The 16,647-nt window shown below is 32.5% G+C and overlaps 2 protein-coding genes and 1 non-coding gene across 4 annotated transcripts; 2 read left to right on the top strand and 1 right to left on the bottom strand.

Annotated features, from left to right (window-relative positions):
* Nucleotides 1-7,695: 7,695 nt before the first annotated feature.
* On the top strand, nt 7,696-9,019 carry LOC125836458 (uncharacterized). The gene is made up of 3 exons (XM_049515629.1): nt 7,696-7,923; nt 8,213-8,268; nt 8,419-9,019. The coding sequence occupies exons 1-3, from the start codon at nt 7,702-7,704 to the stop codon at nt 9,017-9,019; spliced, it is 879 nt and encodes a 292-aa protein (XP_049371586.1). The 5' UTR covers nt 7,696-7,701.
* Nucleotides 9,020-12,489: 3,470 nt separating this feature from the next.
* On the top strand, nt 12,490-12,563 carry TRNAT-AGU (transfer RNA threonine (anticodon AGU)). The gene has a single exon. It is a non-coding gene; the product is annotated as a tRNA-Thr (tRNA).
* Nucleotides 12,564-13,508: 945 nt separating this feature from the next.
* Nucleotides 13,509-16,595, bottom strand: LOC125836440 (pentatricopeptide repeat-containing protein At3g20730). Of its 2 annotated transcripts, none has more exons than XM_049515606.1 (2): nt 14,564-16,595; nt 13,509-14,154 (listed from the first exon to the last, which is right to left on the bottom strand). In XM_049515606.1, exon 1 carries the CDS (start codon nt 16,524-16,526, stop codon nt 14,682-14,684), a length of 1,845 nt encoding a protein of 614 aa, XP_049371563.1. In that variant the 5' UTR covers nt 16,527-16,595; the 3' UTR covers nt 13,509-14,154; nt 14,564-14,681. The 2 variants fall into 2 exon arrangements, with proteins under 2 accessions (XP_049371563.1, XP_049371564.1); XM_049515607.1 differs by having other exon boundaries at nt 14,623-16,595.
* Between the last annotated feature and the right edge of the window lie 52 nt (nt 16,596-16,647).

The following is a 16,647-nucleotide window of genomic DNA, read 5'->3' as shown; positions in this document are numbered from 1 at the left end:
GGAGTAGGGGTGGCTGAAAAAAAAAGGTTGGGGGTAAGGGTGGCACCGGAACCGGGAGGTTCCGGTTCCGGTTCCGGTCCGTTCCGGTCCGTTACCGGTTCCGTCTCAGTTCCGGATAGTGCCGGTTAATTCCGGACTTATTCCGGTCCGGGAGGGGTAACGGGACGGAAACCGGGATTTTACCGGTCCGTCCCGGTCCGGTTAGTCCCGGTTCCGTCCCGGTCCGGTTCGGAACTTTTTTTTTTTTTTTTTTTTTAAATTTGAAAATTTAAAAAATAGCCGTTGGGCAACGGGTTTTGGGCCCCACCAACGGCTCTTTCACCCCATAACCCCCCATTTACACCTCCCTACCCCCCAAACTTTTTTTAATACCCCAAACTTCTTAAAACTACATTTTCAACCTTTTTTTTAACTATAAATTCCCCTAATCTTTCATTCTTTTCACTCACAAAAATATCTTATAATCTCTCTACTCTCTAGTCTCTACTCTCTAAATTCTCTTATTCTCGACTTCTCGTTAAAATTACGAATTTGAACTTTGGAAATTGGAGCTTCAAAATTCAACTTTCAATTTTCGCCTTCCGGTCATACACGTCTACTTTTTTAAGTAGACGTTTGGTACATTCGTTCCAACTCACTTTTCATTTAGTTATTTATTTGTTTACATTTAATTATTTATTTTGTGAGTAATTAATCTCTAGTCTCTACTTATTTAGTTGTTTATTTGTTTAAAACTTTGCTAATCATTTTCGTATTATATATAATTTGCTCACTTTTTATATTTTGAATATGGATTTTGGAAAAAACATTATTGAAAAGGGTAAAACAACCATAGTTAATTCGTTCACTAATTTATCTAGCTCAAAATCCAAGAAAAATAAAAAAACCGGTAGTACTTCTCAATCTAAAACTAAAAAAACTTCTCAATTAAGAATAAATACGGATGATTATACGCATGTTGATGAAACTGTTTTTAATATTGATAGTAATAGTGGATTAGATCCTTATCATGAACATTTACAAAGAAGATTTGGTAATTTTGAAGAGGAATTACCTGAAGATGATGAACATGATGTTAATGATTATGTTGATAGTTTTGATAATAATGTTGATGAATATGATGATGATGAAACTGAGCCACCGTCGGCTACTAGTCCCCCTCCCAATCCCTCTTCCCCGGCTCCCGCTCCCTTTCGTTGTCCTGCTCCCATTCCCCCCGTGCATCCTAGGACTAAGGTAGAACGCGCTAAAAAATCAGTTGTGTGGCAATTTATGACTCAGAATGAAGATAAAACACAAGCTATTTGTAATAAATGTAAACATAGAATGAATCATAAAACTGTAGGAAAACAGGGTGGGACGGGACATTTGAGTAATCATTTAATGTCATGTTGTAAAAATGAATTTTTGCATGCTAAAGCTGTAGCCGAAGCTAAAAAAAATGGTACCACCCTTCCTGAAAATGTAGGAGTAGATGGCTCTAATATGGTCCAAACACAATTAAATCCTTCTAATGTTTCTGGTTCTAGTATACAACGGTCATATAGTAGAGAAAAAGATCTTGAAGAATTAGCTAAAATGATTGTTGTTATGGGTTTGCCATTTAGTTTTGCTGAAAATCCCGGTTTTATTCATTATATTCAAATTGTGTATAATCCACATTTTAAAGGTTTTAGTAGAAATACAATTAAAAAGGCTATCTTTGATTATCAAGCTCAACATTTTCAATATCTTCGTTGTTTATTTTATTATAACAATTGTAAAATAGCTATTACTTCTGATATGGGCCATAGTGTAAATGGTAATGATTATTTCACAATTACTGCGCATTGGATTGATGAAAATTGGACTTTGCAAAAAAGAATTTTAGGTTATAAATGTTGTGAAATGCATAAAACCGGTAGTTATATAGCTCAAACAATTATAGATGTTTTGCAAAACTATGGAATTTGTGATAAAATAAGTAGTGTCACATTAGATAATGCTTCTAATAATAGTAATGTTGTTGAAATACTAAAACCGTCTGTTTGCCCTATTTATATTGATGGTTTTCATATTAGGTGTGTTGCACACATATATAATTTGATTGTTAGAGATGGTATAGCAATATATGACGATGGTTGCACAAAAGTTGAAACTGCATGTCATTTTATTTTTAAATGTCAAGTTAAGTCTAGACGTAGAGATTTTGAAAATCGTTGTCGTGAATTTAATCTTCCACCTAGAAAAATTCCAAAATCAGTGTGTACAAGATGGAATTCTTTATTTGAAATGCTTGAAGTTGCTTATGAATATAGGAAACCTTTACAAATGGTTTGGAATGCTCATAATTCAAATATGACATATAGACTTGATGATAATGATTGGAATGACATAAAAGAACTTATAGAATTCTTAAAAGTTTTTTATTTAACTACAAAAAAAATATATGCACTTTATTATCCAACTATTTGCTCTGTTTTACCTAATATTTGTGCTATTTCTAATAAATTTTATAAATTTAAAAATAAACCAAGATTTGAACAATCTGTTAAGAAAATGATTGAAAAATTTAAAAAATATTTTATTCCTATTCCTCAAATTTATTTAACTGCTTGTTTGTTAAACCCACATTACAAAGATGAAGGTGCAGCACGAATGGTTGATAAAATATATTTTAATTTGGGTATTGATAGTGAAGATGATGAAACACCTAGTTGTCAAGATGTTAAAGATAGTATAAAAATTGAAGCTAGAAAATTGTACGACTTGTATAATAATTCTAATATAAGGAATGTAGTACATAACGAAGAGCCTCAAAGTTCTAGGAGTAGATATAATAATGAAGATGAAATTGATGATATGATAGATTGTATTATTGAACTTTCTCATAATGATAGAAATGATTTTGATGCATATATTAATCAAAATACAGAACCTACTACTATTGATCTTCTAGAATGGTGGAGCAATCGCGGCAAAGGATTTCCAAAACTACAACCGGTTGCTCGAGATGTGTTAGCTATTCAAGCATCTTCAGTAGCTTCGGAAGGCGCTTTTAGTGCAGCAAGATTTCAAATTGGAGAGCATAGATATTCATTAGCAGCAGATAGCTTGGAGATATCCGTACTATTTAGAGATTGGATTAATGGCGAGAGAAGGAGTTATGGTCGTCCACCTCTACCGACCAAATTTGAAAATGACGTTGATGAAATAATGCTAGATTTTAGTGATGACGGCATTGATGCAATGGAAGAACTAGCTAATCAACCAATTCCAGAGCATGTTACTAGAGAAATGTTAAATGATTTAAAAAAAGATTTCCTTGGTAGCATGAACTATTAAATTTAAATGTCTATTAGTATGAGTATAATAATTCGAGGTCTAATTCAAACAGAACCCTTCCTAGAAGGTGGCTGTGTAGATTAGATTTTTTAATACTCTACTAATATTTTGTAACTCAACTTGTACTATTTAATTAATATTAATTAAAGTATAGGCTATTCGCCTTAATTTTTTTTTATTATTGTCTTCAAAAGTTTAAATTTAACTTTTAATGTGTGAAATTTAAACTTTTATAGTTTTAAATTTTCAAATTTTTAAAGTGTGAAATTTAAACTTTTATAGTTTTAAAGTTTGAATTTAAATTTTCAAACTTTTAAAATTTAAACTTTAAAGTGTGAAATTTAAATTTTTATAATTTTATAGTTTTAAAGTTTATAATTCAAATTTAAAATTTCTAACTTTTAAAGTGTGAATTGTGAAATTTAAACTTTTTATAGTTTTAAAGTTTGAAATTTGAATTTAAATTTTCAAACTTTTAAAGGGTGAAATTTAAACTTTTATAGTTTTAAAGTTTGAATTTAAATTTTCAAAGTTTTAAATTGTGAAATTTAAACTTTTATACTTTTAAAAGTTTGAAAGTTTGTATTTAAAACTTTAAAAGTATAAATTTTTAAGTGTAATATTCCTAATTTTTTAATTTTAATAAAAAAATATAATTTATAACGGTTGGACCCGGTTTCCGGTCCGGTCCGGTCCGGTCCGTTACCGGTCCGGGACGGGTTCGGGTATTTTTTTCCGGAATTACCGGTTCCGGTCCGTTCCGGTTCCGGTTCGGTTCCGGCCCGTGGTGCCCGGTTCCGTTCCGGTTCCGGAACGTCCCGGTCCGGTAGTTCCGTTACCGGTTCCGTTGCCACCCTTAGTTGGGGGTGGGGGGAGAAGTTGGATTTTTTTCTTTTCTAAATTTATTATTTTAATTTTTTATATTTTTAATAATTTAAAATTTAAAATATGTTGTTCACTTGCTTTAACACGCGTGTAGTCACACTCTCTCGCCAACTCAGCCATTTAATGCCACATAAGCATGGTCAATGGTCAAAAGGGTTTAATATATTGTGTTTTACAGAATTTAAGGGTCCAGTTGATAAAAAATTAAGTAGAAAGATTCACAATACAAACTCATACAAGTATAAGGGTCTATCAGACCATTTCACCTTAATAATTGGAAGAATTTAAATTTTTAGTATAAATAGGAGTATCAATATATCTAAATCTAACTGATAATTTCAAATTAAATTCTATTGCAACCGGAAACTTCCAGAAGATGAGTCGGTGTAAATATATAAGTTGAACCAAAGAAATTACAGCAGCTAGCATTCCGCAAAATCACTTTAACAATTCCAATTCATCTCCGGAATGCCTGAATCTCATTTACGCTGGCGGAGGTCACCGCCGGAGGAGCGGCTTAGAGATATAGAAGTTCTCATATACTCAGCAGAAGGCCTGAAGAACGTGAAGCACTTGACCAGGATGAGAACCTACGCCGATGTCTACGTGGAGAAGGGCGTCCACGTGGCAAAAACCAAAGTAGCGGAGCACACCGGCGACGGAGACGACGGGACCAATCCAATCTGGAACCAGGTAGTGAAGGTGAAATTCCACGAAAAGCTACCGGAAAATGACATCATGGCGGCGTTAAACGTGGATATTTACTCTCACGGTCACATTCGAGAGAAACTGGTGGGGAGCGCTCGAGTTTTGCTCTCCGATGTGTTGAAGGATACAAAATCGCCGGAGTCAGAGATGCTGGAGAATAATCCGATCCAGTTTATGACAGTGCTAGTTTGGAGACCTTCTGGTAGGCCACAAGGGGTGCTCAACCTGTGGGTCCCACCTACGGGGCGGTTCCTAGTTCCGTTGAATTCGTTGTCGTTTAGTTTGAGGGGAAGAGACGGCGAAGAGGATCAGGTGGTAACGCCGGCGGCGGAGAGTAGCAGTGAGGTGTAAGGCTCTTGCAGCTGTGCATGGATGCCATTTGGATGTAATAAACTTGTTTTTATTTGTTAGTTAAAAATTGTAATTTTGACAAAGCACATATGCCCAAAACTAAAATTGACGGTCCATTCAAAATCTTATAAATTAGGAATAAAAAATAATTTTATATTGAGGTAATTTGTTTTTAGCCTAACTCACAATAATTTAATTTAACATCATCTTCAAGTTAGCTTAATATGTATGCCTTCGTTTCGTTTTAAAATAAGTGATATTTTTAATTTAGTTATTGACTTATAGAATAAAGAGTGCTCTTTTAATAAGAAAAATTATTGCGTGTTGGTTACAGAAACAAAATATTGAGGGAAATGTGGATGATTCAAAAGAAATTGGGAAAAAGGAAGTAATAATGAGAGGAATTTATTAGTGTTTGAATTGCAGATGTACATATAAATGAGATGTGTGACAGTAGATTGGATTGAGGAGGTGTACAATTTACTTGTTTTGGTAAAAGCAAGCATTTAAATATCAGATTTCTACTCTTCTACATCAAGGAAGTCTAAGGAAAATAATCGTTTGATAGAATGTATCATAGAATTATTATTATATATATATATATATATGTATGTATTATTATGATATTACTTAAAATTTATTTAATTTGTTGGGTAATGCTCTATTCAGTATTATAGAAGGTATAAGTAATATAATATTAACTAAGATACTAGCAATACATGAATAAGTATAGGTAAATACAGAACTATTCTTAATATATCAAACTAAATAATGAATATGAAATAATTTTAAAATAATTAATATAGTCTATGTAGGACAGTAATATTTACAGCTATTATATATAATAATAATCTCCTTTTACCAAAACCGAAGAGAAAAACATTCAAGAGAACAAATAAATATTATTTTTTACACTAGTTTCATTTTGAGATCCTACACATATTAGACAAAGATATATATATATATATATATATATATATATATATATATATATATATATATATATATATAGTGTGCAACAGTTTCATAGAAAATAGATGACGACACTTGGTCAGTTGTAATTATATAATTATAAAAAAAAAAAATTATATTCCAATTTAGTTTCTAATTTTAGAAATTGGAACCTCCACATGCTCATTTTTTTTGGTATAATATGCTTATTTCCTTATAATTTTTGTAACATGCTTATAATTTTCTATGCATATTGTAACCCCTGCTTTTTTTTTATTACTCTCTGTGATATGTGTTTTAATGTTATTATATGACACTTTTCTTTCATTTTGTTTTCCATAGAAGAAAATATGTTTCATTTTTCAAGAACTATCTAATCTTAGCTGCTATATAAATTCATTTTTTTTTAAGGAGAGAGAAAATAAAAAGATACTTTGCAGAATGCCTAATATGTCAAATTATTCTTTGACTTTTTAAATTCAGAATCTAATCAAACATATACATACAAAACTAATGTTGAATAGTTAATTTATCCACTAGGTTGCAATTGCATTCTTATTTCTTGATCCATGTCCTAGAAATATGATTGAACTTTATGACATTTTACAATTTAAATGGAAAAAAAAATAACCTTCTATGTATAAGAATAAAATTCTCTCAAGAGATATAACATAAAACCAAAAAAATGTATAAATAGGCCATAAACCAAGTTTACCCTGTTTTTGTAGTTGCTATAGTAGGCCATAAACCAAATTCAATTAAAATATATCTATAAGGGGAAAGTCTACAATTTACTCATTTATTATACAAAATAAATATTTTAATTAACAATTCGTTATATTTTGAGACATTTCATATTCTTGTCATTTTTAAATCATCACATATATTGACCGGAAATATATTATTTCAAGAAAAATGTTCAAATTCAACCCTCTACTTTTGATTGTTGCTTAAAATTCCCCACGGTTAAACTTCAAGTAATTAGAGCTTATGTCAAGTAAGACTAATGAAAAATATGTTACTCCATCCGTCCATTTTTATTTGCCCATTATATTATTTTGAGATGTCCAATTTATAAAATCAATCAATAGTTTATTATTTTATGTCTTTTTTATCCTTCTATTAAATATTAATCATTATTCAATGTGTAGATGGGTACTTATTATTTAACAGGGATTATTTAATGAAAATTGGAAAACGAAAAAAAGAAGGAAATTTGATCTTTAATTTTGTTCTTTCAACTATACTTGTACCTAATTAGAAACTAAAGTCATATATTATGATACAAAAACATATATTTATGTCTGGCAATTTTTAATTTTGTGACCAACACAAAATAAGGGTACAACTGTCAATATAAAACATATAATGCTGATTGGGCCCTCGTAGTTAACAAAGAAAAAAAAAAAACACATGTAAGACCCATTTGGATCTGTTTCCGTCGTGCCTACCCCTCAAAAATACACTTCGAGTTTTTCAGCCATGAGAATAAGGAAGCATGCCAAAATTTCCCCGCTCCACTATGCTTCTTCCGTATTTCTCCAACAGCACGGTGCCCTTTTACAGCCCCACGTTTGTCAGCTCAATCAGTCTCCATGGGATGTTATCACATTCCCCGCTGAAGATTTACAAAACGATAATATTATTAACCACCACACACTTCCTCCTCCTCCGGCACCGGCGCCGTCTTCTTCTTCTTACAAGGTCAGTTCAATAAATCTCATTTATTCTTCCTTTCCTTTTTCCAGATCTATAGAATAACGCTCATTTCGTTTCTTCAATGTCTCTTCGGTTTTTGGTTTTTTTAGGGTTTTTTATCATCACTAGGGTTAATGAAAACAATCTCAATCTCACCATTTATGTTGTGTATTTAGCCTTGTTTATTCAATTTATTTCACTGTTTCGCCCTATTTCCCAACGCACAGCTTGTATTCTTTTGAGAAATAAAGTTTTTTTTTAAAAAAATATTTCTGATTTGCTTTGCTGCGCGCAGTTGGATGGATATGATAGTTGCGCTGTAAATGGGACCTTTTATGATTCTGAACTGAGGTAACTTTTACTCAATTTGTTTTTACTAGCTAGCTACCAGTATCTTCAGAAAACGATAATTAGAAGTTCGATTCAAAATTTTGGCGTAATAGTTGGGTATAGATATAGATCGATTCAAAATTTCATTGAGTTAGCTTTGTTTTTTTCTAGTAGCATCACGTCAATGAAGCTTGAGGTGAATGATAGTAAGAGGAAAGAGATGGATTATTTGGAGAATAATAATATAGTCTCTGATGTTCCTGCTGATTCCGGCAATTTCGACAAGGATGGAAATGCTAATATTACAACAATGTGCGTGAAGAATGACGGAAAGGGATGGCAATGCAGTAGAGAATCGAAAAGAGGGCATAATTTATGTGAGCACCATTTTGCTCAAGTACTGAAGAAGCAATACAGTAGTAGCAACAACGAATCAGCTCATTCTACTACTACTAGTACTGCTGCTGGGCCTGTGGCGGCAGCTGAGATGACTCAGAGTTCTCGCGGCCGCCCACATCGTCCTAAGAAATCGTCGAGTTCCGAATTTTACTATTATTCGGGTTTTGGTCCTCTATGGGGCAAAAAAAGAGGTTCGTCGTCGACTGGGAAGTCTACTCAGGGAGCACAATCTTCATCTTCTCAAATGGATAATGAAGGATTTGACTATATTGAAGACGATAATGATGATGATGAAGAAGTTGAAAACAGTAAGCTGAAGATCAAAAGAACCCGTAAGCCCATCAAAGCTAGGTCACTCAAATCTTTAATGTGAAATTCTCAACAACAATATCTAGCTATAACATGTTTTGTGATATTGTATTATCGTAGAATATTGTAACTTTTTTTTTCATAATAGGGACTTTTTAGGTTATGTTAGATTATTTTGGTTTCATGTTTGTAATGTCCTACTCTACTCTAGGTGAGTACATATACTAGCTGTAATTTGCATCAGTGTACTGTAGCCTTGGCATGTGTGGCGATGTTTTTTTTTTTTTTATATAAATGTAAACTTTGTGTTACGCTGAACAAATCTAAATAGGGATAGAACTGTAATTTCCCTTGTCGTTTTTGAATTGTATTCCCAGTGTACGGCGTGCGGCGGTAATATGGTAAGTATATGAGTTCTTCTTCATCACGTGTATCAGGTAAAAGAATGCAGAAAATATATTTTCTTTGAATGTAGTACTCCAAAAAAGAGATTTATTAAATTCATTGTCTAAAATAATTCTTAGATATTTGTGTGGGTTATATAAATCATATCATAAGGATAAAATGGAAATTTTAGAGTTTAATTATTTTAAAATGATATTCTTTTTAAATAAGACTAAAAAGGAAATGTGTTATGTAAAATGAGACAGAGGATAAATTAATCTTTGTTCCCACCTTATGTAAACTCTATAGTACTCCTTTTGTCCTAATTTATGTGTCATCCCTTTCTTTTTAATTCGTTCAAAAAAGAAAGTCACATTACTATAATTAGAAATAATTTACTCTTTTCATTCAACAATAATTGTCAATTATACTATTTTGGAATGTCCAACAATACTTGTTCACTTTATGAAATCAATAAATAATTTTATACTTAGTTCATAATTTACCATTATCATTAATTATAATCACTTCTATATTACATTTTAAAAACATTGTATTTATTATATTCAAAATATGATATAGTAAAATTCTCTTCTGTTTATAGTTTCTTAAAATGTGTGCAAAGTTAATAGTGGAGAAATTTTGTTGGATAGAGGAAGTAAATTTAAAATTTCCCTTTCACCCTTAGTGAAATGATTCTCAACCACATAAATATCTAAGGATTGATTTAGACCACATGTTTCAAAATTCTGTATCAAATTAAAAAATGTCACATAAAATGAGACGAAAGAAGTCCTATTTAGAGTCAACACTATTTTTTTCAAACAGTTCTGATTATTTATTAGTTAAATGTGTGTTTTTTTTCTTAATTACCATATAAGGTTTACTGGGAAATAGAATAAATGAATTCACATAAAAAATTACAGTAAATAACTTGACTTGTAACACGAGAACTGTAAATTCAATGGAGTTCACAAAATTATTTTGTAATTTTCTTTGGTTTAATTACATTGAAAGTATTGCTAATACTTATTGTAATGTGTAGTTGGATTGACCTTCTCACTTCGTTGACCAAATAAAAATGTAATTTCAATTCTTAGTAATCAATATTGTCTCAACGAATATGTTTGTTTTATAATCAATGAATAAAATTTATGATTTTAACATTATGAAAGAAGGAAGGATGAATAGGATTAATAGCAAGAACAATCATTTTCATTATGAAAAATGACCAATAAAAAATGACCAATCCACTGTATATGATTTCACCACACCCATTTAATTAAACTTGTTGCGCTAAATAAAAACATAACAAAATCATCCCGAATCAAAAATACTAAGTACCCAAATATACAAATTAAAACACTAATTGTAAGCCTTTTATTTTATGTTTTGAATGCAACTAATTTCTTTTACTTCCAACTTCTTTTGATCTCTATATATACTTTTTAAAAACATTATTATATTTCCTACATTTAAAGAGACATTACAAAATAGATAAACCTGAGAATAATTGGTAACTAATATAAATTAGCCACATTATGGGTAGCTTGTATATTGTATATAAGGATGGAATTGTCCATTTTCGTTAAAGTATCTTAATTAGAAATTGGAGCAAAAACGAAGAGAACAGAATATTAGCAGTAAATTTCTTAGTATTATAGTTAAAACGTAAAATTCTATATACAAGTATAAGTTGTGTATTTATTGATTTGATGGAAATATTGAGGGTGTTTTAAAATGTAATATTTGAAAATAAAAGATGTATGAGTTTGTTTCAAATTAAATATCTTAAACAACACAATTTTTTTGGGTCAAATAATATAAAAATTCATTGATGATACATCGTATATGACGTTATTGTTCATATTATATATTCGGTCTCAAAGTTTTAACAAACACAAAAGTAGAGCCGTCAATATGAGCTAGGCCCGTAGGGCCGACCTGGCCTAACCCGTGATTTGATAGGGCTGAGATACGATTTTTTGAGCCCATTTAAGAAAAGGGCTTTTAGCCCGGCTTGAATAAGCATGTCGATTTGTGTGGCTTGAGAAATATGGATAGAGCCGGCTTGTGGGCTAAATAAAAATTAATTAAAAAATAAAAATAAAATAGAGTATTAAAAGTAACAAGAGTCTAAACTCAAAATCTGTTAAAAGTTTGAAATATTACAATTTAAATATAAAATTATGTTTATAAAATATGTACTACATAAAATAAATTTTTCCTAAAATTTATAGGGAATCACTGCATAGGCCGTAACCTATGGAATGTTGTCATAGTTTTTGTGTTTTATTATGATCATTGGAAAACAATTAGGTTAATATTTCTATTTAACTATTTATGCTTTTACTTGAAATCAAACTTAATAAGTATTATAAAGACAATTTTATTTGTGGATTTGATTAACAAGTAGTAACACTAACACCATGTAATATTGTCTTGTTGATATTTATGATAATATTTTTAAATTATAATTTAATTTAAAAAATTATAAAGAAAGTATACTTTTTAAAAAAAGAGGGCTGACCCGGCAAAGCTCGTAGCCCACGTACTTGTGGGTTTGGCCGACTATTTTCTGGCCCACACAAAAAATGGGCTAGCCCGGCCTAACTCGTAAAATTTCAAAGCTTGTATGGATTAGCCCGGATGAGATGGACCAGTCCATATCGACAGCTCTACACAAAAGTATTGAAACAAAAGGTAAATAATTAAAGACTTCTACTTACTTCCTATCTTATATACTTTCTATACAATTAAGACCCTCCTCACTAAGAAACGAAACATTAGCTTGAAAATGAAAACGAACTTAGGATGTGAAGTTAATATGAATTTTGGATTCTAATCTTTTTAAAATCATTAGTTTCTAAATTAATAAAATGTACAAACTTGATTAAAAAATTTTCTAAGACAATCTGTTAAAGTTTGAATTTGAGTTCAATCGAATTCGTAGCTGACACTCTAGCTCCGCCCCTGTTTGTAATAGCACAAAATTTGAGGGTGGATGTGTAGTATGAGATTGAAAGTTAAATAGCACTATTATTATTAATCCATCTAGTGATTTAAAAATTTTCGTAAAACATGTTTTTATTTTACTCAAAGATGTCCAACAAAAGATTTCATTAAAGAGTTTAAAATTTATTTCGCCTAGCTCTTGTAGCTCAGTTGGTTAGAGCACCCGTTTAGTAAGCGGGAGGTCTTGAGTTCGACTCTCAACAAGAGCATTTTGTTTTGTTCTATTCATTTTTCTTCGAATCGTGTGGATGTGTCTTTAATTACACACTTACTATTAGGTTCATGTTTTCTGGTTAGGGATGGCAACGAAGTGGGGTGCATGGTTGATTATGTGAAGTAGTACATGGTTTAGTTTATGCAGGGCGAGTTCAATTCATATTCTTAAAAATTCACAAGACCCTTAGGGTTCATTTTGAAAGACATAACTGATTGTATATGAAAATTGCTTGCTGAATTTGGTACCTTTATAGTCTATTAGTAATGGACCAATTAACTGATAATTGTACATCTGTTTATATACTTTGAACAAGTACCATGATTAATCTTTGATCTTGTTCTAAGCACATTAATAATTACTCCTTCTGTTCCAATTTATATGGCACTATGTGAGGACATAAAGTTTAGAAAAAAAGGGAGCTTTTCTCAGTTTATAGTGTGTCCCTGATATTTTTTGTCACTTCCATTTTCATCACATGAAAAGGTATAATCTCGAAAAATCTCTACATCAATTGCTAGCTGCCCTTTTCTCCTTTCTTTATACACTGGATTGTCATGGTTCCATCTTTTCTCTTCACATTAAAACCCCTCATTTGAAGCCACTTTCTCCAGCTTTGATACGATAATAGGCTTCTCTGTAAAGATGGAATGCTATCAGATGAAAGTCACATTTGCAGTTCCCATTTCAGTACAATCAAAGCAAATCTAAATAATTTCAATTTTTTTTACCTTTGGTAGCCTTGATGGTAAGGGCCAATCTCAAAGCAAAATCAAAGAATTCAGCCACTTTAACAAAATCTTAAAATGAGAAATCATGTCTTCAATTTACTGGATATACTTTGACAATGTAAATTTACTTACAAATGTTGTTTTTTTGTAAGATGCATCAAAGAATAAAAAAACTTTCCACTGTGGCACTGGCTAGTAATCATAAAACACTTGTCCCAGAATACAAGTATAAGATACAAATGGACATGGTAACTTGTTGCACAAAGTTAAAGTACTGAAGAACTGATATTTTTTAGAGATATTGGGTTCATAATAGTCAACTGTTTCATGTGTTTAACTGTATAGCTGAATTAAACAACCAAGTGTGACCCATGATCTTTAAAAGATCAGTAATAGGAACATAAACTCATGCCACGAGCTTCACCATGCATTTTTTGCTGAGGAGAACATTTCACTCTCAAGAAACATTGCAACTAAGTGCTCTTTCCTCTAAATATAAAACAACAAAATACACACGGAAGGGAAAAAGAAAACAGAGATATCAAAGAAATGGAACAAACTATCACAGCATAAGAAAATTCACAACCGGGAGACTTTTGTTATTCAGAGTTTCAACTTTTTTCAGGGATTACCCCCAAAGTGTTTCGATATCTCTTAGGCTTCAATGAATCAAATCAACACATCTACCCTAGATAAACAGATTTTGCTTTTCTTATGTGGATTGAGTTGACTAACCTTTCAAGGTGCCAACAATTTCCACGAAGGCTGGAAACCTATAGTACATATTACCACATCAGAATCATCACCAATGGCATCGGCTAGTTTAGCTGATCCCTCTGTCAAATCCGCTTTCACCTGAGAAAAATCAGAACAATATTGTAGAAGATGTATTTTAGCTTTTTCTTAGCCTATATCAAAATAGCTAAACTGGGACTGATGCAGTGTTCAAGTAGCACCAAGTCCTATAAATGTCGAGAATGAAATTTAGACTCTAATTTTTTTATAACCTTGATGTCCAGGCCAGCTTGTGAACACCTCAGCTAATTCCACAAGGTATCTACTACAATAACTTTAGACTTAAGTAGGCTAAAGTTAGAAGGCTTAAGATGTAGCAGCTATAGCAAAAACTGAAATTTCATATAGAATAGGTATAAGGTTTTCATTTTATCCCCAAAGCTAAATCACAGATTCAACAGCTTGAGTAAAACATGACCAGGCAAGACATGTAAGAAGTATAAGCGATATAGTGGGTAAGAACGAATACCTATTCATAGCTTCATTGCATCATCACTGCACGCTGAAACTATAACTACCAAAACTTACTTTCGACAAATCCAGGTAATATGAAACATTACAAGGAAGATCTGGATCATTTTCATGTATCAGCCAGTAGGTAGAAGTACTACCATATCATTGCCAGAATGAAAAAGGCTGTAACCAGGATCTTTTGGTAACCTTCTAGTTTGAACCACATCTCGTTCCTTCCAAGCGCTATCCCATAAGCCAGCTGCAGAATACATACTTGCTAGAACCACATAGCTAACAGCATTCGTAGGCTCGATATTGCACAAATGCCTGGCTGCTACCTTTCCAAGGTCCATATTGCCATATATGCTACATGCCCCAAGAACTGAACCCCAAAGAGAGGCACTTGGTTTTATATTCAGCCTGCAAATCAAATCATATGATTCATTCAAACAGCCGCTGCGTGCAAAAATGTCCACTAGGCAAGAGTAATGCTCATCTCTTGGAACAATTTTATATTTTCTAACCATCTCACTGAAACATTTCCATCCTTCAGCAGTCAACCCATTATGGCTACAAGCAAACAGGAGAGACAAGAATGTTATATCATTTGGCTCAAAGCCTTCACACTCCATCTTCTTAAAATATGAAACTGCATCGACTCCTCGACCATGCACACCATATGCAGAGATCATTGACGTCCATGATATTACATTTTTCTCCGTCATGTGCTGAAAAACATTGTTAGCATCTTCAATTTCTCCTGTTTTTGCATACATATCAACCAAAGCATTACTCATCGCCACATCAAGAGTGCTTTGATATTTGATCGCAATAGCATGAAGTTGTCTCCCCAAAGACAGTGACGCTGTATTGGAACATATGTTGATCATAGAGCATAAAATTATGCTATCAATTTCCCTATGATTCTGATGTAATTGACAAAAGAGTTCTAGGCACTCATTTATATTTTTACCTTCACGTGCGTATCCAGTAATTAGCGCAGTGCATGAAATCCTGTCTTTGTTCTGCATCTTCTTGTATATATAACTTGCATTAGCCAGGTTTCCACATTTCACATAGGCATCAACTAACGCTCCACTAATAATACTATACGACCCATAACCAAGTCGAATGATACATCCATGTATCAGACTGATTTTTGCTAGTCCACCACACTTGCCACCTCCTACAGATGCTTTGAGAACACTTCCCAATGTGAAGCAATCGGGAAGTATACCTTGTCTGAACATCCAACGGAACAGAAGAAATGCATCAATGTTATAACCTCGAAAAGCATATCCACAAATCATGACATTCCAAGAAACCAAATCCCTATCTGCCATTGACTCAAAAACACAAAAAGCATCCTCCATTTCTCCGCACTTAGAATTAAAATCAACCAACGCACTCTGTACATATAAATTATCCACAAACCTGCTTTTCTGAATGCACCCTTGTATTTGCTTTCCTAAATTTATACCTGACACACTAGTACACGCCCTCAAAACGCTTCCATAAGTAAACTGATTTGCCCTCACCCCTTCCCTACGCATAGCAACAAACACATTAAGGGATTCTTGTGAATCCCCATTCTGAGAGTACCCAGATAAAAGTGCAGTCCATGAAACCACATTCCTTTCGGGCAATTTATCAAATATTTTGCGGGCGGACACCATGTCACCAGACATTGTGTAGAAAATGATCAACTTGGTCCCTAAATGAACATTTGAAGGAAACCCAGTAGTTATAAGATGGGAGTGAACCAAACGACCCTGCTTATGAGCCTTTAGGTCAATGCAAAGCTGAATTATATTTGAGTAAATAGTATAATCTGCTTCAATGGGGTTGTCAAAAGCAAGCCTTAGAGCTTCCGTAAGCCTTTTGGCATTACAGAGCGATTCAATGGATGATTTCAAGGGAGGGAATTGAGAGGTTGGGCTAAGCCAGTTCACTACATTTCTATACGTTCTATTCATCATTCTTTTGCATTTTCCCTTTCTCTACAGAAAAACCGATATAGCAGATGAACTAAAAATGAAGAAGGAGAAGAGGTAGAAATAGCCTTCTTTTCAAGCTTTCTGCTACTTAGTTCATTGAAGA

Source organism: Solanum verrucosum, unplaced genomic scaffold (assembly GCF_900185275.1).
Source record: "Solanum verrucosum unplaced genomic scaffold, falcon-dt-bn FXZP01000278.1, whole genome shotgun sequence".
Classification (NCBI taxonomy): Eukaryota; Viridiplantae; Streptophyta; class Magnoliopsida; order Solanales; family Solanaceae; genus Solanum; species Solanum verrucosum.
The sequence above is the reverse complement of the archived record's forward strand: the minus strand, read 5'-3'. Positions and strand labels throughout refer to the sequence as shown.

What these genes read in the sequence shown, in the direction of transcription:
- LOC125836458 (XM_049515629.1), top strand. Translation starts at nt 7,702, where the DNA reads ATGAGAATAAGGAAGCATGCCAAAATTTCCCCGCTCCACTATGCTTCT. An exon ending in CGTCTTCTTCTTCTTACAAG is followed by an intron (nt 7,924 to 8,212) that starts GTCAGTTCAATA and finishes TGCTGCGCGCAG; the next exon opens with TTGGATGGATATGATAGTTG. An exon ending in TTTTATGATTCTGAACTGAG is followed by an intron (nt 8,269 to 8,418) that starts GTAACTTTTACT and finishes GTTTTTTTCTAG; the next exon opens with TAGCATCACGTCAATGAAGC.
- LOC125836440 (XM_049515606.1), bottom strand. Translation starts at nt 16,526, where the DNA reads ATGATGAATAGAACGTATAGAAATGTAGTGAACTGGCTTAGCCCAACC.